Source organism: Lagopus muta, chromosome 2, assembly GCF_023343835.1.
Source record: "Lagopus muta isolate bLagMut1 chromosome 2, bLagMut1 primary, whole genome shotgun sequence".
NCBI classification, from domain to species: Eukaryota; Metazoa; Chordata; class Aves; order Galliformes; family Phasianidae; genus Lagopus; species Lagopus muta.
Window position 1 is genome coordinate 70,454,204 of NC_064434.1, and position 21,834 is coordinate 70,476,037.

At 39.4% G+C, this 21,834-nt stretch overlaps 1 protein-coding gene across 2 annotated transcripts; it reads right to left on the minus strand.

Annotated features, from left to right (window-relative positions):
- Positions 1-354: 354 nt before the first annotated feature.
- On the minus strand, positions 355-21,115 carry RAB4A (RAB4A, member RAS oncogene family). 2 transcript variants are annotated; one of them, XM_048935808.1, is made up of 9 exons: positions 20,973-21,115; positions 15,258-15,281; positions 12,702-12,782; positions 12,044-12,158; positions 11,038-11,100; positions 8,799-8,953; positions 7,759-7,854; positions 5,272-5,432; positions 355-3,792 (listed from the first exon to the last, which is right to left on the minus strand). In XM_048935808.1, exons 1-8 carry the CDS (start codon positions 21,001-21,003, stop codon positions 5,317-5,319), a joined length of 681 nt encoding a protein of 226 aa, XP_048791765.1. In that variant the 5' UTR covers positions 21,004-21,115; the 3' UTR covers positions 355-3,792; positions 5,272-5,316. The 2 variants fall into 2 exon arrangements, with proteins under 2 accessions (XP_048791765.1, XP_048791766.1); XM_048935809.1 differs by lacking the exon at positions 15,258-15,281.
- Between the last annotated feature and the right edge of the window lie 719 nt (positions 21,116-21,834).

Sequence of the window (21,834 nt, forward strand, 5' to 3'; positions counted from 1 at the left end):
GATGTAGTTTCATAGCCCTGACCTCCTTCAGGATGTGCTACTGAAAACACACCTTGCAGTTGCTTCCTCTTTAACCCAAGGGGGAAGCAGCAGGGTGCCAGGGCAGGGGCCTGCCTGTGCAGTGGGAGGCCTGGGGGAATCTACTGCCAGCAGGGACAGTGACTTCCTCGCTCTGTTGCTGTGAAATACACTCTAGCAGTACTCCAGCCTCATACCTGCTGGTACTTTCCCAAACACCAACTCCACTATAAATTCAGCCAAAATATTCTTTTCCTGACTATCTAACAGTTTGTCTTGGGGACTTCATTCATGTAACTGTAGTACAAATAAATAGAATATGCTGTAGCACCCCTAGAAAAATTAAGACAGACTCTTTATTTCTTGTTAGGTACAAGCATGAAATGGAATATAAGCCAGTAGCCTCACTGAAAGGCAAAACAGACTTTAATAAGACATTTAGATCTTCTAACGGACTGGAAGAGTTGAAACTCTGTATTCAGTGAATCCTAGGATATGGCTGCCTGGAATTAGTTCACATAAAATTAAGCCATTTTGCTTTGGTAAATCAATTTTACACTAAAAGTCATATGTAGTTGAACATATTTTTCACTTAATATTTTCATGAGCTAGTTTTATTAAAGCTTGAAATTGATTCCACAGCTGTTATGGGCATAATGTTTATTTTTAGAAATAAATTCTCAGAGGAGAACTAGTAAACACTGTTGCTTATAGTATTGCTTCCCAAGTACTGCCCTCTGGAATTGCCATTTTAGAAGGTTTCTTTTCAAAATGTCAATGAGATGCAGCATGGGGGTGCAAGACTACAAAACATTAACCTGGTTAAGTTGCACTAAGGTAGCAGGAACATATATTTAAAGAAATAGTAGAAACATGTCAACTGATTATAATGCAAGTATTTTTTCCTTCGTCCTGGGAAGGAGACAGCATAAGACAAGTTGTTACCAAACAATGAAACTGCTTCCTGCTGCTTAACCATATGAACCAGTATAAAACAGAGAGCCAATTTGTACATAAAGGAAAAAGGAATAGAAAATGCATTTTTTTAAAAGTCAGAAAAAACCAACCACACTTCAAAGTCCCTGTTTCTTTTGTTAGGGGACTATTCAGAAGCAACAGAACTAAATAACCACTCCCCTTATTCTTCAAACTGCTAGCATAATAATAAAAGTAAGTTTTAATCAAGTGCCAACTCCTGCCTTCAACCACTTTAAGTGACAGGGGAGACCTTTAGCTCTGTGCTATGTCAGAACTGGTAAGTGCTCAGCCTTCGTACACTTTATCAGTGTACCAAGAAATCTGATTAGATGAAGGGGAAATGGATTCCTCTATTATTTTTTCCAGCATTTCAGTAATGGTTTGGTGTTTCAGAACTGACATATTCCCCTTCACTCTGCATTTTTGCTAGAGTTCAGGAGGATGGCAAAACATCACAGTTGACCAACAGGCCATTTGGACTGGTAGAGACTGCATCTAACTGCATCTAAACTCTACTTCAAGGGACTGCTTTTGGTACCTCCGTCTGGTTTTGGAGTAGTGGAAGCCAAATTAAGTTATTACGGCTGACAGGTAAGGTCTATTCGGAGTTCGTTCTTTTATGTCCCTGTAAATGCAGAATTAAGATGCCTAAAAAAAAAATCCAAAACAACATAACACTGAATTTTATCAAGAAGAGAATATGCCTTGGGAAGAATTATTATTAGTTATTTAGGATTTAGATTTGTTGCATAACATGGGACACAGCAGAAAGCTCTAACAAGACTTTGGACTCTACAGTCTTTTAAAAACTTACTGTGTACTGGAAAAGTCTAGGGTTAATTATTTCATATTTTTATTTCAGAGATGGCCAAGGTATATCATTTTAAGACAAACATCCATTTGAAACAAAAATGTCAGGACAATTATTTTTTTCCACACAATTCTAATTCTATGAAAGATGGAATACCGTCTTCTCTGTATCATCCTTGGTTTGCCTGTGTGCTTTAACTGCCCTCTGAGTCACAGCAGCAGTTCAGTTTTCTGATTTAGTTTTTAAATATGTACCTGACAAGCATCCCTTAAAAATACTCATACATAGAAAATAAAGCATGTTTTTCCTTGGAATTTTCATACTGTTTTCTGATGAGATAAACTATTTTCTGTGTTTGCTTGCATTCGCTTGCATTTCCAAAAAGACTTCCAATTTCTAATTACATAAGGAACTAAGTAAAATCCTCACTAGCAATTTATATCCATACAACTGAACTATCATTTCCCTTGTGACAACAGTTTGAGTTCAGATAGCTCCAGAAACACTTTCCACAGCTCCTTATCTGACAACATGAAAGCCGTATCTCTTACCTGATCATACATACTACTCATGGTTCTGTCCTCACGCTTAAGCCCTCTGCCAGTCTATTCTGTCTCCAGCTGAGCAATGACAACAGAACTCCTAGTCCTCACCCTGTATCTCCTTCTTGCCATACAAGAAAGCAGAAGGGAAGTATGAATTGCTTGAATGAGAAATGAAGTCAGCACTAAGGCCGATGTTTCCCCTGATGAGTTTCACAGGAAGAACAAACTACATCCCCAGCATCTTTTTCTTTCTTCCCTCATATGAGTCTCCTGGAAGCAATGTTGACAGTGTTACGTACCATATTTTCCCCAGAAGTTCAAAAGGTTGGACTCCAGCAAGACAGAGTCTTCAGTTCCTGATTTCGAAGTCTAACTTTACCATCCAAGTTCCTAATTGTATTTTATAAACGTTTAAGATACCAGTATTCTAAATCATACATTCGGGATACTTTAGAAGAACCAACCTGGGTTCAGTTTGTACCTCACTAGGCATATTTCAGCAGAAATCAGTTTTTCCTACAGGTGATTGCTTAGTTAGCAATCAGAGGTTAATAGAACTCCTACTGTGACAGGTTTCCAGAAGCCCATGCCCAACACCAGATGTACAAAACACACAGAAGATGCTCAATTCTGTTCACATATACATACTATCTTCATGACACCAGTGCTATACAAAACGTCAGAACCAAGAAAAAAATTTCAAAATCCACATCAATTAACAGCCATTTGAGAGACTCATGTTCTCAACATAAGTATGTTTTCCTGAACTTTTACAGTTTGATAAAAGTGCTTCAAAAGATGATATGTAAGAATTTTGTTAAAACAGGTGAACTTCAATAAAAATGACTTTTCCAACTTGATGCACTGCCCAAAGCAAGCAACCAAAACTAACCCCATATTGAGAACCAGTCATAGAAACACCTTGTCAGAACGTGGCAAAAGAAATGGGGGGAGGTGTGGGGGAAAAAAACAGCCATCCCTCACTGACACTGCCAGTGGTTTTATAATTCATGGCATAAATATAAACTATTATGCAAGAAACATGACAAAGTCTACTTCAGTTAACTTTTAGTTTCTACAATAAAAAAATAAAATATTAAACTGTTGTAGTGCAATGTTCTATCATCATATATATATATATATATCATGCTTTGTAAATTTACTGTTACATTATTTACAGTATATAGTAACGCTTTCAACTAAAGGTGAAATAAAAATAGGTAATGGAAAACGTTTACATACAGGTATCACTTTAACACTTCCCACTGAGTTAGCAGGTTCCCTTTGCAGGCTTGTGCCACATGAACATTCCTGCTCCACACCACATGATGCACCTCTCTGTCAGCAGTGGTCTGCTCTGGCTGTACACAGCAGAAAGATGGTTTGCAAAACTGCACAGCTTTCAAGCTTTATTTCTTCAAACACCATTTGTATGGACAGCTGAAAAATACACAAGAACTCCATTGTTTATTTACATCTGATCAATCTTGGAAACTCAATTGCTGAAATAAAGATCAATAGACAGATGTAGAGCCATATATAATTGGACTAAATGAATGCCCTTTCATAGCAGTTTTTCAGTTGAAGAAAGCTGCTGTATGAGGAGAAAAAAAGGCAGGAAAGCAGTTCAAGGATTCTTATGCATTATTTAAAATTCTGAGATTTAATTGGGAGCTAAGCTCTTGGAACAGAGAACAAAATATGAGAACATATAATTTAACGCTGCTTTATTTAACATTCTGCAAAGCTTCTGCTGGCAGTTTGAATAATGCTGGTGGACACTGTCCAAACTGATAAAAAGAAACAGGCAAAAAATATGTAGTAACTATACTTCCAGTAATAGTTTCATTTGATATTGCAGCCCTCAAGTTAGGAAAGTAAGACTGAAAATGTTAGAATAATTACACAGCAATTTCTTAATTACCTTCTTTAGTGACTGAGGGGGGCAGGGCTGCCCTAACAGCCCTTAATAATATCCCTGAATACTGAAACATATCTAAGAACAACTCTTTATAAGAAAGGCTAACCATCAAGCTCTTCTTGGGATCAGGCTTTACAACTTTCAGCCCTCTTCCTCTATTATGCTGAAGTGAGGAACAGATTATTCCTTTCCTCTGTTCAGCATCTCTAGGGCACTACACCAACTCCACAGGCTGCAGTGGCCCAAGAAGAGATGCTGTAGATAATAACACTGCCTAAGCAGCAAATATTGCAGTTCCCCAGTTGATATTTCCACTTGAGGTAGACAGGAATCAGAATCACTATGGGCCAGTTTTAGGCCCAGATGTCAGTGGAAGTCTGAAATCCAGTATTATCTTTCATTTTCCAGTCTCAATATTTAGTGAGATTGCATTTAAAAAAAAAATGCTATATAAGAGTTTTGGATAAGATCACAGAATCACAGAATCACCCGGGTTGGAAGGGACCCCAAGGATCATGTAGTTCCAACCCCCCTGCCTAGCAGGGCCACCAAACATACACATTCAGATCAGGTTGCCCAGGACCCCGTCCAACCTGGCCTTAAACACGTCCAAGGACAAAGATAGTGCCCCATACATTTTATAAATTCTTGTTTCTAATAACATTTGTTCAATATACTATGGAAATTATCAATTTTTTCCTACAGTGCATTAGGTAACTATTTGAACTTTAATGCATTTCAGAGATACTGAATTCCAAAGTGTTATCCACAGTATTACTCAGTAAAAATTGATCAATATTTCAGAAGGAGCACTGTCTGTGATTTGGTGGACAGACAGCAGAAGTACAAAAACAAACAACAAAGAAATTAATTCTACTGTGCATTATTTCACTAGATTCCACAGTGCTTTGCAGGCTATGAAAAAGCCAAGCACTTGATAGGGCATATTTCTCAAATATGGTAACTTATGAAACGCTCCAAGATTTCTGTAATCTTACCTTCTGTATCTAAAGTGAGTATTTTGGATTTTGTGTTTTGCTTCTTTAACACCCACATTCCTGAGCACTTTGTGCTTGTGCTCTTCGTGGTGATCTCAGCTGTCTCAAGGCAGCATCTCCATACTGTATACCTGAGCCCATTCTTTCTGGATCTAATTCTCCTGAAAAGAAACAAAATGGTCACAGGAGATAGATTACTTGCAAATAATACATACCAATTTAAATGACAGTATCAGAAACAAATATGTAATGGCACTCTGCTCTGGTTATGGAGAGATCTACTGCAATTCTGTTTATTTTTAGGCAACTTCAAAACGATACCATTTTATCCTGTAATTTCAGCTGTGGGTCCTTAATGATAATGACGAAGCAGCTCATTGCTGAGCTAGGCTGCAACAGTAAGTGTTTTTCCACTAACTATTTCTTAAAAAGGAAATGCCCAAAATGTGTTCTGCAAATACTGCTTCATGTTGAGACACATGCTTTCAGATTCTACTATGTAAGGGAAGAAGCACTGTAAATACACCAAGCCAAACAAAAATGGATCAATCTCAGAGTCCACAAAGCGCTGCCCAAGAAGAAATGGCTTCAGCCTTCCCTGCTTCTGTTGTCCACTGCTGTAACTGGTTTACTCCACACCTTGTGCCTTCAGAAATTTCCCTACAGATCCACGGAGAACTGGCCAAAATTAGAAACAACTAGTTAAAATAAAAAATACCCTGAATAATTCAGATCAGTTCTTCTGAGTTAGGAGATGACAACATGCTGAGCGCGACACCAGCTTGAAGGTAGGGCTACTCTTCAGAAAATACCATGGGTAAGCCAGAGGACAGCAGGAATCCTGTGAAATTCAGCAACTACACACACAGAGCCTTTTATCTGTGACAGAACAAGGCCAAGCACAGGTACAGGCTGGGGACCAACTACTTAGGTAGCAACTCTGCAAAAAAAGAACCAGGGATCTTAACAGACAAAGTGACCACGAGATGCAGCATGCACTTGTGACAAAGGGTAAATAATGCACAGGGCTGTTACAGCATGACTGTGGCCAGCAGGCTGATGGAAGTATTATTTTGCTCTACCTGGCATGCTCAAATCCACACAGAATCATCCAGAACATCTAGAACCCTGTGTTCATTTTTGCATTCTCCAGTAACAAAGAACCAGAACTGGAGAGAGTCCAGGAAAAGACTGCTGTGGCAGCTGCAGGCTGAAGCTCAGTATGTTCAAAAAGAAGCTAAGGGAGCTGTGTTTGCTTAGCTTGGAAGAGAGAAGGCTAAGAGGGAATCTGTATCTATGATTGCATGGTCTTATGGATGTGAAGACTAGAACCAGACTGCACACAGGAATAATAAAAGAAGAGGGAAGAAACACAGCCTGCACAAGGAGAATTTCTGAACACAAGGGAAATGAAAATGTCACTATATACTTCAGTCAGCATTGAAACACATTGTCCGAAGGGGCTGTGGCACCTCCAGTCTTTGAGCATCTCACAGTATGCTTCAATATGCTGTGGGCAACCTGTTTTCACTTTGAAACTGAATCTAAAACAGGAGGCTGGACCAGAGAGCTCCAGCAGTTCTCTCCAGACTCAATTTTTTCATGATTCAGTGCATGATTGCTGATAGAAGGGACAGGACAAGCAGCTTACAGAAAGCTGGACTTATTTCTGTTATAGTAATGCCTCTTTATATCAGTTATAGGAATACTAACTAGCCAAATGCTGCTTTTTGTTGTTGTTTTTGCTTTTCTTTTTTTATTTTGTTGGGGTTTTCTTATTGTTTGTTTTGTTTAAAATGAAGGAGGCTATTTGACATTGATTTTGATGCAGTAATGAGGAAATTTCTATGAAAATATTGTACTACTTTTTTTTTGTTTGGCATTCAAAATGAGTAAGAAAAAAAATGAGAGAAAAATCAGAATAACAGATTAGCTCTAGTGACACAAACACATCAGAGCCTATTTCTGACAAAAGCTTGCCCACTTGTACTGAGAAGTTTCTGGCATATTTCTAGATCTGCAGAAAGAAAAGTGACTTCAGCTAAGGCCAGGAAGGTCATATCAGAGAAACACAGTTGCTAGGAAACATCCCTGGTATTTTGTGTTAAGTGTTCAAATTCTCTTGATCATGTTGCCTGCAGTAAATGAGAAGCAGAATTAAAAGTTATGCCCTTACATCATGTTCTTCTTCTGCTTTGTTAAAGCTGTCTAATGTCAGGCTTCTCTGTTGTATGCACATAATCCACAGAACATGCAACCTACATGCTGAGCTCACTGTTAAGGTAAATATTGTACACCCACAATGCACCTCTCCCCCTTTTTAGGTACACAGATCTTACCTGAATGTTCATTCCTGTTAAAACATACAGCTATAAAATAAATGGGTTATATTACCACAACTAAATAACTTTAGATGTTGATACTTAAACACATGCTTTAAGTTTCTAGGAAAAAAAATAGGTTAAAGTAATATTAATTTCTGTTTACCTGATTCAATTTTATTGAGTATTTTTCTTGCACACTGTACAAAGGCCTCCTCAACATTTTCCCCCGTCAGCGCGCTTGTTTCCAAAAACATCAGCTCTGCATTGGACACCAGAAAAACAATCTCAAAGCAAGCCTGGAATATCTGATACAGCAAATCAAGCATGAAAATTAATAGAAACGTTTTTTTCTTAGACTTGTTGAGAGCTATCCTCCAATAGCATGGTCCTGAAACAGTTACTTTATGAAAGCAAAGCTTCTAGACACGCAAAAACTTCCTCTAAAACTTCAGAAATATAAAAATTAAGACTCTAAACACAATTACCTGGGCTGCATGTGCAAAAACAGCACAAGAAAACAAAGTACTTCATATAGGCTCCTGTTAACAGAAAGCTATTTGCAAGAGAAAAGCCAGCAACAACAGTAAAATACATGGTAGAAAAGACCCGATAATCAATTTATAAAACTAAAGAGAGACTTTACTGATAGTAGGACTGCAGCACAAAGGTCAGACTGGATTCACCTGCTACAGAAACAGGCCTCCACAGACTGAAAATTTTGGACACTACAGATCAGTTTTCTGGATCCACAACATATATTGAACTTTGTTTACCACGAGCTGGTTGCTTTCAACTGCAGCCAACCCCACTCCATCTTGACTACGATCTGGAAAGCCTGCAAGATGCTAAAAACCAGGAAACCTTACTCTCTATTTTCTCTCCAGCTCCTTGGTTGCAAGGTAACAAGAAAAGTCATCTTACATACTCTAAGGAATACGACACCACATAGAAGATATTCTTTAAGTAGCAACTCTGAATGGAAGAATCATCAATAGCAGGACAAATAGCACATGCAGTTCTTATTACAGGCACTGTCCTCATGTCTCCCTCAGAAAAGATAACAGATACAGCAGACCAAAGTATTCTCTAGTAGCAAAAAACCAACCAACCAAACAAAAAAACCACCCAAAAACAACAACAAAAAAAACTGTTTTAAGTACTAAACATCTTTCAGCATTACATGAAGATTTTTTTACTACTTACCATTTTCTTGTGCAAACCGGGATGCTTCTAGAAAGGTTACTTCACGATCTGCATCAAGATCTTTTTTGTTTCCACACAGAATTATCACAATATTTTGACTTGCTAACATTCTTGCATCTGTCAGCCAATTAGTGAGAGCATTGTAGGTTTCACGGCTGTGATGAAAAAACCCAATGTTAGAAAATGCTCACTTCTAGCAAGCAGATCACTGAACTAAAACTTTTGAAGGCAAATCTACATTATTGCCAAGCCACAAGACTGTACTAGTCAGACAAGTCACCTACACACCTCAATTACACCAGCAACAAACTGGGGAAAGTACCAAGTTCCTTCAAGAAACAAGAAGGGTAAAGTTCTTAAAAAGCAAAATCAAATCAATCACAACCAAACCCAGATAATTTCTTTCCAGCAACTTCTCTCTCTGAAGTCAAGAAACACTGTATAGTCTGCTGCTAGAGCCTATAAAGGCATTACCGCTCAGCTCACTTCTCACAGTGCTTATGAATGTTCTGCTCCACCACTGCCTTAATTCCTTTCATTAGGTAGTCATTCTGATTAATAAATTATCATCTAGACACCAGGACCCATGAGCTGAAACACATGAAATCCCAGCTGCAGCTCCTAAGATATTTGAAAGCAAGATCTCTTCTGAAGCATCACTAAGATGATTTGGAGTGGCAACCCCAGACAAAAGGGGAACAGATGATTAAACACACATACAGCTCATGGTGCATTTGGCTACACGTAGCCTTTGAGAAGTAGTAGCTTACTTCTTATTGATGCAAAACGCCCACAGATTGGAATAAAAATAAATAACAAGATACTTTGTTAATGTGAAAGGCTAAAATTTGAAGTGCTAATGTAGTTTCAGCTTTCTGTGCACGGAATTTAGGAATAGTGATGAGTTATTAATATGGAATTCAATAATTAAGTTCCAGATGGTATTATAAGAATTAACTATGCTAATGGAGAAATGCAGGCCTGAAGTATCACATTTGTTTTAAGACCAAAAACATCACAGGCATTTATCCTGCTTACATCAGTAGTCATTATAGTGGTGGGCAAAGCTAAAACGATCAAGAAGACCGACTGACAAATGAGCTCAGCTGACCTCAAGCACAAAACACTGATTTTGAAGAGTGCTCAAGGGAAAACAGTACAACAGTGCACTCACAGGAAAAAAAACAATACATACAGCGAGTCATCATTAACCAACACAAAGCTTATCTGACAAGCATTAGTCTATCAGGGCCAGAAAAAAAAAAAAAGCAGAAGTGTGCAATGGTAAGGTATTCTACTGGCTGCCTACAACATTAAAACAAACAAAAAACCCACAGCAAACAAACAAGATTAAAATATTTTTGTGCCATAGTTACAGAACACAGGGGTAAAGCTAGCTTCTCCAGATGATGACCTGTTACACCAGCACACTAATAAGCAGCTTCCACAGACACGTGCTACCTTACAAGTGGCTATATTACAAGTGGCTTAAGACTGCTCTAAATTTCTGTTGCATACCACCAGTGTCAGGTTATTTGTTCTCAAGGACATGAAACTGAGAAACACAGACCAGTTCAGAGGTTTGTTTATCTCTTTGGAAAACCATGAATGCAAAATATAGATGAAAAACACAGTAACAAGACACACAGTGATCTTTTCTCAGTTTATTCAGTTCCTAACAGCTGTTGCTAACAGCTAACAGTGGCTAACAGCCACTGGCTGCGCATAGTCTAGCATGATTACATCTACTGGTAGGCCAATTCCTACATATTTGTCTAATCCCCTGAGCCTTTGTACATTTATGGCTTTCATAATCATAGAATCACAGAATGGCCTGGGTTGAAAAGGACCACAATGGTCATCCAGCTTCAACCCCCTTACCTGTGCAGGGTCACAAACCAGCAGCCCAGGCTGCCCAGAGCCACATCCAGCCTGGCCTTGAATGCCTCCAGAGATGGGGCATCCACAGCCTCCTTGAACAACCTGTTCCGGTGTGTCACCACCCTCTGGGTGAAAAACTTCCTCCTAATATCTAACCCAAACCTCCTGTCTCAGTTTAAAATAATATGTCATGTAAGCAAGTTCCAAGGCTTAGATATGCACTAAAATAGCAATACATTTCGTATTTCTTTTCTTTTTGTCTATTCTCTGTCAGAGGATTAGATACATGGGAGGGATTCTAGTTATTCATTAATTGTTTCTGACAGCCAATAAACCAAAGAGGAGCTAGTTTTCTTACCTGGTTATATCATAGACAAGTAAAGCACCCGCAGCACCTCTATAGTAACTTCTTGTTACAGACCTGAAATATAATTGACAGAATACATATACATTTTTGTTGTGTATTTTGTTTAAAGTCTAGGTTTCATGTATCTACTGTATTACGTAAACAATTATCTTTTTTTTTAATAAAAATAAAAAAGTGATTTTAATCATAATGCAGCAGCAAAAACTTATAACTAGGCTTTCGATGACAAGATGACAAGTTTTCAAGGAATGCAGTCATACAGTGATTTCTGAAAGTCTATTCTGATCCATGTCCTGCTGAAGATACATTTGAAATACGGCCTGACACAGAACTGGGAGCTGCTGGTGGTAATTGCTCATCTTTCATGCCACAGTTATGTTTCATCTTTCAGCAGTAAAGGGAGAGTGAAGTAAATGCCATTGAACAACTTAAGACTCCTTAAAAAGGAAGCAAAGAACACAAAGCATTCTTCAAAAGGTAGAGTATGAATTAAAAACAGACTGCTAAGTATGCTAAGGTAGTCTTAAAAAGAAAAGGCTCACATAGATTATAAGAAGTACCCGAAGAAAATAATCTGCACTTCCGTAAATGCATTCAACTTAAAGGAACATCATTTTTATGAGCCTCTAGAACAAGCTCCTCACAATCTCATGGTATCTAGCCAACAGACTGGAGACATCTTACTGTACATCACTGCCTGGCTTTGCCTGTTAGAGGACAAGTATTTGGACTGCAGTCCATTCCCCAGACTTTCACCACTGTGCTCACCTTTGTTAACCATTGGTAGCTCTCTATACCCCATAAACAAGCAAAACAGCCCCCCCCCAAACCAATAGAAAAGCCTCTGAGAGATAATATTTGATAGCAAATATACTCAAACACATACCTTCTCTGCCAAATTTGATATATGCCTGCTTTTCAGCAGGAATAGGTAATACCCAACATCCAAAGTAATGATTTAACAAGAAACATTTAATAAAACGGCTGAAAAGGGTACCTGAATCTCTCTTGTCCTGCTGTATCCCATATCTGCAATTTCACGTATTTACCACCAACATTTATGATCTTTGAACCAAATTCCACTCCTATGGTATGATTTGAATCATCTTTAACTAAAAAAAAAAAAAAGACAAAAAAAAAAAAAAGAAAAAACAGATTTATTATTTGGAGAACATTTGGGGTGAATAAGTAGTTTTCATTAAATCCAACGTAGGTGCAATTAAAATTTTTCCGGTGTTCAAATGACAAACTACTTCCTGAACAAACAAAATCAGTGCAGCTATTGCCATCATGCAGAAAAAACATTTCTTACAAGTTTTGAACACCCCACTGAATTAAAAATTATTACTAGAATGGCCTGCCTTAATCATATTATTATGGCTGCCACTAATGATGTAAAAACAACATTTTCTTCAATTTTGTTTTCTAATACTGCACGGCAATTTAAAAAAAGAAGGAAAAGCAGAGCACAAAATGCCAGTCTTTTCCATGAATATGCAAAATATGTTTGTTTTTTAATGTTAAGACACTACTGCACATATTCTCAGCAGTAAGTTTCTTGATTATACATCATAATCTCAGAGCTGTTTCTCAAGAGAATTACAGTTTGGCTGAGGAAGATAACCCTTTAGGGAACCCTTGCTGCGTATACTTACATTTCTTTTCAATAAATTGGTGTAGTAAACAGGATTTTCCAGTCCCAGCATTTCCTATGACCAAGAACTTAAACAGGAAATCTGAAGATTAAAAAAAAAAAAAAGAAAAGAAAAATTGCTAACTTTTACTGATGTTAGAAAGTGAGAGCAAAGAGCGTTACTTGTTTATGGAGATACAAGAATGACAACCGGAGATGAAAATGATGGAATCAGAAGGCATCTGGCTGACTTTTCTACCAGCAACCTACTTTATGGGTAAATAAACTATTAGCTACAGTCAGTACAATTGCCCTCTATAACAACATCAGCTCCAACAAAACTCAACAGACCTTTTAATACTTGTATAATCTGAAAAAAAGTGGAATGTGTTCTCTACAAATTTACTGGCAAGGCTTTTTTATTCTGGAATCTCTGCTTTTGTGTTTCTTCCGTATGGCAAATTAAGGAAGTTATTTCTGGCACCTCACCTACTTAGGTGCCATTGACATCAGCGTTCATTTAGTAATGGCAATACTCAAAATCTCTTTTGTCTTGTTACAGACACCACTTTGATACTACCTTTCCAGTTTTGCTAACCATCGAAGAAAGCTTCCTCATCTTATCATTCTCAAAGACTTGCACTGATAAACTATGATAACAATGCTTACGATTACTTTCCCAACTATTTATTTTTCTACCAACAGCATCCTTTTTACAGTCATCTTTACAACTTTATTGCATCATTTCTATTATAAACACAGTAGGTCTCCAGAAGATAAGCATGCAATGAAAAGGATTAAGCTTGCAATACAAACAAAAATAAAAACCTAGCATTAATTTCATTAACACTGTTCAAAGCTGTCAAATGCGTTACAGTAAATACCAGTTCATGGGATGGCAGAATAAAAACAGGAATACACTCAGTCAAAGCACTGATTCATTATTTCATGAGAATTTTGTTTGAACCTCTGGCTTTGTAAGTTGAATTTAACATGCACAAAGAAGTCTGCCCAATCATTTTCCTTTATGAAGGAATTAGAGCATCACAAGAATCTCAGAATGTCAGGGATAGGAAGGGACTTCAAAAGATCATCTAGTCCAATCACCCTGCTGTAGCAGGAACACCAAATAGAATGGTTTGGGTTGGAAGAGACATTTAAGATCACATAGTCCACAACCCCCTGCTGCAGGCAGGGACACCTCCCTCTAGACCAGGTTGCTCAAGATTCTATGATTCTATGAAAACTAAATAAAGAGTATCTTATATTCTTATTCATGGTAAGCAGTTTCCCACTGTTGAAAATTCAATAGCAAAAGTGAGGGCTATGAATCCAGGAATGTCCAACATCCTTTGTTTTCAGCTGTCCTTCAGATGTTATCTTTAAAATGAAGTATTATTTTTACATATCATCTTTACATGATTTTTTGTTTCAAACACTGTAACAGACTTTGGAATGGACTCTATTCTGAAAGAAGAGATTGCCTTTTCTCACTCACAAATAGAGTCATTTACAGTCTCTAGACATTCTGTTCCAAACTCCTATCGTTCTTCCTGCCCCCACTCAGCCATTTGTGCTTTCTAGACCAAGAAAAGAGATTTTGGTTCAGGTTTTGAAATACTGCCTATTAACTCCTGTACAGAAGGACCCTTTACATCATTTCAATTGCAAAACACACTGAGGCTCAGAATATATCATCCTTCAGACTACCAAATCTCCACTGTTAGCATGAAATGCATGTAAGTCATAAATAACCCTTAAGCATTTGGTTAAGAAAAAAAATCCTCTGTGAAAGTTTCTCTTTTATGGACCAAATAGTGAGCTACTTTGTGCACCTTCCCATATATTTAACCAATGTGGGTGTGTGTAATCTCACTGGTTTTATCACTTCCAAAGAGTTCCTCAAAAAGCAAAATGTTCTGAGACATCTGCAAGTAGAATACTGTTGCCTCTGCAGCTTTTCCAAAAATAAATTTGAAACCCAGTTAAAACTGGTTCTCCTACATGTTTGGTAAATGCTGCTTGCCAGAATTTCCCGTCAAGAACAAGTGAAAAAAAGTAAACCAAATATACCTTTTTTTTTCCCCCCCTCCCATGGACTAATACAATTTATCAGCTACCATCAAACTACAACAGGAGACACATCACATCAACACTCTATTTCTACTCTAATTTCTCTGTCATTTCAGGCCCTGGTTGTTAAATGTGGTTGAATAAAGGCATATTTTACAATCCACGTCGAGCAGCACATTTAACAAGATGCTCCATTCTGTGCGGCCAGGCTGCCAGCCAGCAAGAAATTCTGAGACAACGGTGTCACTGTCAGGGACTGATAGGGAACAGACTGAGAACAGCAGTGTATTTTTCCTGAGGTGCTTTGATTTGAGGCGCTTCATATTTTGCTCTGAGGGCAAGAGTAATATTGGAGACCTCATATTAATTCCTTTACATTGATATCATAACAGCACTTTACAGGTAGACCCCTAACTCATTAAGATTCTATTGCGCCAGGCAACTTTAAGTGGGAATCTCTTCTATGATAAATATTTGGATAGATGATTATTCATTATCTGCTTACCTGGTAGACAAAAAATGCTTCCATCTGCCAAAAAAAACAAACAAGTGTTCTAAGGTGAAACTTGAAACTGCAGTTTCATACAGTAACCACGTGAATTGTAAGGAAGTCTGTTTTAATCACTCATAGAATGGAAACAGCCAAAGCTTCTATAAAAATGAAAATCTTTTTGCGCTGGGGAAAGCAGCAACCTTTCAGAGCATGCAAACTTGTGGAGCAAGGAAATTAACACTCTGCAGTCATGTTCACAGCGCACTTCTATCACTTGAAATGACTTTACATAAATTGCTTGAAAGAGCACAAGGCTCTCAGTTCAGCTTACGTTAATAGTTGATCCAGAAGCATCAGACAATGTGTTTCAGGAAACGTGGAATACCGTGTACATTTAATCACCACGAAACAAGGACAGGAAAAGGCATGTGCCAATACCAAAAGTCACAAATACCCATATTGATTGAGTTGATGTGCTGGGCTATGAATCTAGAAATGCTCTCAATGAAGAAACGTAGCAGATAAGAAGAGAGAGAATAGTTTTTCAGTTTACTATTCCAGAATGTATTTCTTATGGTGTCATTTCGCAAGGTAACCACAAGCATTATTGGTAGTGTTTTTTATAATGTCCTCATTGTTTGATTCAGAAGAAATATCTTCTCTTTCAACTGTAAGGGCACCTAAAAAAATTTAGCACGGCTCTGAAACTGAATGAGACAGACTGAAAGAACTCCTCTCCCAGAGGAGTTAACTCATTTCATAGCTTTGTGGTTTGTTTTTTTTTTTTTCTCCCCCTCCAATTGACAAAGAAGCTCTGAGCTCTAACATTCCAGTTAGCCACTAAGGCTGTCACCCTAGAGAAGTTTTTCTTATGAACTCCGTTGTTCCTCCTTCGTTGAGAAGCTGAAAAGGAACATCATTACAATGTTAAAAATGCTTGCTATCATTCTGGCTACTATGAAGATCTGGATAAGTTAAAGTACTTTGCCTGTAAATAATGTCTTTATATAGAGAAAGGATTTAAAATGAAAATTAAACATCACGCCAAAAAGAAAAAGGGCGGCAAGACATGCACTAGAAAAAGCATAAAGAGATTAAAGATAGCATATCTTGGCTGTTTAGGAAAATAAGACGTCATAAAGAATCAACTTACTGCCTTCAGTAAGCTACATGCATCACCTGGTCCCACACTGGGTAGGGGTTACATGGAGCAAAGCAATGGGACAGATCCCTGTTCCCCAGCACAGGTGAAAAGCAATCAGTAACACTGTGGCTCCACCCCAAAGAAGCACCAGCAGCTGAACTGCTGTGTGCAGGGGGAGGAAAGGGCTGAGGGGGGAGGAGAAGGGAGACAATCGTGGGCTTTGACTCAACTACCACGGCAGATCAAAACCAGATGGCTGGTGTGGAAACCACCCCAGGATGTCCAACCTCCTCCTTTGACTGAAATCGATTCCAGCAGAGGGAAAAAAGTTGAACAAACCACTGCAGCTCAGTCTTTAAAATGTAGCATGAATTGTTTCCTGTATTCTTCTTAATACAAAAGAGGGGTGGGAAATCAACCAAATTATATCCTCTTTCATAGATCAGTCTTCTACCAAATCCCTGATAAAGGGTAGAACATACATTCATTAGTTTCCAAAGGATCAGCAGTATTTCATTCATGTCATTAAAAACAAAAACAACTTTCCTGGTCAGGTATCTTTTATATTGTAGAAGCCTGCATAAGGGAGGAGTGCTCTGAAGCAATCCTACTGACAATACGCTGCCTCTAAATGAGAGAAAAGAAGGGCTATCTCTCTTTACTCCTTTCTCTAGCAATAGCAATTAAGATCAACAGGTAGAACAGAAACTTGGCTCAACTTGGCTCTTCATCTGAATAAAGAGTGCTTAAAAGGAGGAAGCTCTGCTTCCTGATGAACAAAACAGCCATGCCCTCTAGGCAATAAAACAAACTATGAAATAAACTGAAGACCAAGGTGATAAATGAAAATACATTTGCTAAGTATATATGGGGAGCAGGAAAGGCAGGACTGGGAGAAAAGCATGAATCAAATTATCTAGACAAAAAAGAAATACATTTCAGTGGACAGGCAGCTTACACATTCCAACAACAAATTCCAACAAGACTCATGATCAGACTGGCAGTAGCAGATATTCAAGGAAAAAAGAGAGGAAGTAGGAACTGAAGAGATTGAGTGAAATGTACTATCTTCCCAAAGATAATGCAGTCTTCTAGCCTTACACCATTTAAAACTAAAAGGTGGTTTTGCATTTATCAGTTAAGGACAAGCCATTTTAAAAATCAATGTATATTTATCATAATGTGAAAATGGATGCATTTTGCACTGGGAAGCAGGACAAACTCTGCACACGTCCTGTAGTAACTATCCATATACGCCACAGACACTGTATCACAGGAAACATGAGTTACTCACTGGAAAATTAAGAGATTTGTTTCCACTGTTACAAGCTGCATGTTTTAGATTATTATTATTATTTTTTAAGATTGTATTGGATCATTCTATTGTAGTTGTACTACAGTAGAAATCCCAGCTTGTTCCAGTTTATATCTCAACTGAGTACTGTCAGACTTATGTTACCACTCCAAACCGAGCTGAAAACACAGAGAGAATGGAAAACTACACACTGAAGGACAACATCCCAAACACCATTTCTATTAATTATTCAGTCTATCATAATATTGCTTCCCAGAGCAAACTGAGTCATCTCTCCCATGCTAACAACACAACAGAGAAGAGAGAGTACTATTTTGGTGAAACATTTGCAGTGAATAATTGGATGTTTGTATGGTGAAACTTGGACTTAAAAGTAAAGACTTATTTTTTTTCCAGTGAAATCAAATACATTTATAACAGTTGTGTGATGCAGCCACTACAATTTGAATAAACACTGCGTTTCCTATCAGTCCATTTCACTATCTGCTGTAGAAACTGGCACTCAAGTTCCACAGGTCTCCAGCCCTTGATGCTCCACCAGTAGCAAAAAGTTGCAGATAAAATTAAATTCACACTCATATCTCATCCAGTTACAACTTCTCATTCCCTATTTCTACAAGTATTACAATCGGTGGGCTTGAAAACGTGGCAGTGTTTCCATCCACCTCCCACCTTGCTCAAGAACAAGATCAATGCTCAGAGATCATTCATACACATGAAGATACTCCAAGGAGCCTGGAAAACATCAAGTCCAAAGCCTCAGAAAAATATTAATCAAAAACACAATGAAATTCAACTCATTAAGAAAACTTTTTTTTTTTTTTCTTAAATGCAACTGGCAATGGTAAGAGAAAGGAGAAGCACCCTTAATTGTGGGATTATAACTTCTACTGCAGATAATTTACAATTGCTATTAAACAAGAAGCCCTGTAAGGATTTTCCAGAAAGAATGGAATTGAGCAAAGTACAGTTTTCAAATCCTGAGAGTAAAGCAAAATGATTGGTTATGGTAAAGCAGTTTCATTAAGCAGAAGAATATTTCTTAGAAGAAAAAAAAAAAAAGAACCTCCATCCCTAGAATTACTTGGGAATTCCTAATGCTAAGAAATCTCAAAGGCTTGCCAAATATTTCTAATACCCAAATGTATCCCGAAAAGGAAGAGTTCGCCTAAGTAAGTTTCTTCTAAATAGCTTTTGGAAAAATACAGTCCACAGTCTGAAAAATACAGAGCCAAAATATTATAATAATTAGAAGAATCTAAGTAAAAGTGCTATGTGTAGTTACTCTGCCGTTAACAAGAAAAAAAAAGAAATACAGCATTTACATGTAGCTAGCACTGACAGCTAGCAAACAGACTGCAATGTCTCATAATTTCAAATAGACAATTAATGCACAGTCCTCAAAATCACAGCAACTCAATCAAAACCATTAAAAGTGATACCAACCCCTAGATGAACTATGGAATATAACATTAAAAAGACTAAAAACGTTTAATGGCAATAATGGAGGCAATTTAACTTGTGTTGTTTTATGCAAATGCATTTCATCTTTCCATCAGTAAGTTGGAAATACTCATGGTCTATGCAACCATGAGTGAAATCACAAAGAGGGGAGATGGAGATAAATACCACACTGTTCCAGCAGAAGAGCTAAGGTCATCAAGTAAAACTGGCCATCAAGTAGAACTCAAAAAACAAGGAGAAGGCCTTTCACAGAACAGATCATTTACATAGGGAGCTCCCTGTCAAAGGGCGCCACGAACACAAATTTGCATTCAAGAAAAGATTGGGTGAGTTCATTGAAGAAAATGCTGCTGAGGGTTTATCAAGAGAAACTATTGTTGGCTCTGGGAACTATTAATATTAAAATAGTTGGAGGTCAAGGAATCTTACATCCCATATGCTTGCCCTGCTCTCATCCTCTTTCCAGGGCACCAACAGGACACTGCAAAGTTAGATACTGGTTACTCCTGTGGTCAGAGATAACATAACCATTGTTAACATCTACGTCATGCCATAACATGATTCATATTTTTCCATCTACTTTAAATCTTGATTTCTTAATGGCTTGTGTACAAAAAGAATGAACATTGGAACTAGGAAGAAAAATACACCAAACAGAAAATGAATAAAAGGAATAACTCACAACAACTGCAGAACTTCAGTGTTAAGGCCATAGTTTCTAGAACACCGAACCAATTAGAAAGCATCAGCAGTTAGAGTGGGCTTACAATTACTATTCTGCATCACTGAACCAATGCAAAAAATGTCTGAAGTGTACTTGTTTTAAAATGCAATCATCTATACGATGCTGCTGCAATAGCAAGCAGGCTAAAGAGTACAGCTAGAACACTTTCCACCTTCTCTGGTTGCTGATCCATCTGATTGCTTGGAAAACCACCAATTCCAACGCAAGCATAGCAGAAACGATGCCAGTTCTTGATCACGTGAAGTCAGACTACGAGAAGTTGGTCCAAACTCTTATCTAGATCTACAAGGCACGCCTCTAGTCCAGCTTCTGCCTACATGTTTCAAGCACGGAAAACAGAAGCAGGATCTCAATGCTTACACTTCAAGGGCTGCCTCATGTTCTTGCCTCATTTTGCCCAACAGTTCCTTATGCTTACTGTACACCAAAGCATTGACCACTGTGAAAAAACAGCCACTGGTGGAAACTGAAAGCAAACAGGCTTGCGCAGCAGAAGCCAACAGTTTCCATACCGGTAAGAACTCCTGCTGGCAACACAGGCTGTCTCATAGACAGCAGAGGTATTGCACCTCACTGTACTGCACCTATGGAAGCTATTTATTTCCAGGACCGCGCTCTCCCAACAGTGAGACACAGGTCGAAGTCAGAACTGCTGGTGAGGACGGAGGAGACGAAGGAACACACCCAGCACACCGCGTTCGAGGCTGTTCTCACCCACCCTAGTGCCCCGGCACAGAGGCTCTGCAGCCTTTCCGCGTGAGAGCCACTGCCGTTCTGCAAGATGTCACCGGCCGCGCTACGCAAAGGGGCGGAAAGCCGAGGCGATCCAAGCGCGCTCAGCCGGCTGGAGCAAAGTTAGGGCAAAGAGGCACGCAGGCTACCGCTGCGGGCCAACGCCAGCCCTGCCCACCTACAGAGCCCTCGCTTTACCCCCAACCTCCTCCTCGGGGCCGCCGTTCCCCCGACAGGGGGCCGTGCTCCCTCCCTGCGCGGGGCCGCACCCGCTGCCCCCCGCTTCCCGTCACGGTCCGTTCGCACGGCCCCACCCCCAGCTCCTACCGTAGGTCTCGGACATGGCAGCCTGCGACATTTCGCGAGTAGCAAACCTCCCTCGCTCGCTCCGCTCCCGCACCGTGCCCGAGAAGCGAGCCGCCGGGCGGAGACTCGCAACCCCGCAGCACCGAACGCACGCCCCTCACCGCCGCCCCACCTCACCTCGCCCCGCCCCTGGCCCCGGCCGCTACGGCCGCCGCTGCGCATGCGCGCCCCGCTCCCACACCCTCGGCACGGCGCAGGCGCGCGCAGCTCGTTGTGTTCCGCCGAGAGGGGGCGCGCCTCTGCGGTGCGTCCTGTAGAGCTCCTGCCCGGCGAGCGTGTTCTCGTCGGGGCAGGGCGGGCTGGTGGAGAGTGCAATTCCCTTCCTCTCAAGTGTCTCGCAGCTCTCCTTGATCAAGGCGATGAGACCCCAAGCCACGTTCCCTTGTGCCCCTCCATCCGCAGCCTTCCCTCCCATCCCCTTAAATCTTGTCCTTGGTATTCTAACTTCCCAGTCCTGCTGCCTCTCTGTTGCCTCCTGGGCTGTAGAGAAACAGTACTGAGCCTTGAAGCTTGACCTAGCAGTATGGAATTCCTGGCAGTTGGTTACACACACAACATTTATTCAAAGATAAGTGGCAACAGCAACAGAAAAAAAAGACAAAACCAAACCGAGGCTTGGCTAACACAGAAGTAGACAGATTTTGCCTGATTCCTGAAACATATTGTGCAGTATCAGTAAGAGGACACGCAGATCTAGCCATCTTGCACTGTACATACAGTACTCTAGGCTAAATGACAAATTAGTCTCATGATATCAAAACAAGCTAACATATATGGAAGTTATATTTGATAAATATCACCCTCCTCTGCCTCCAGTCACTCC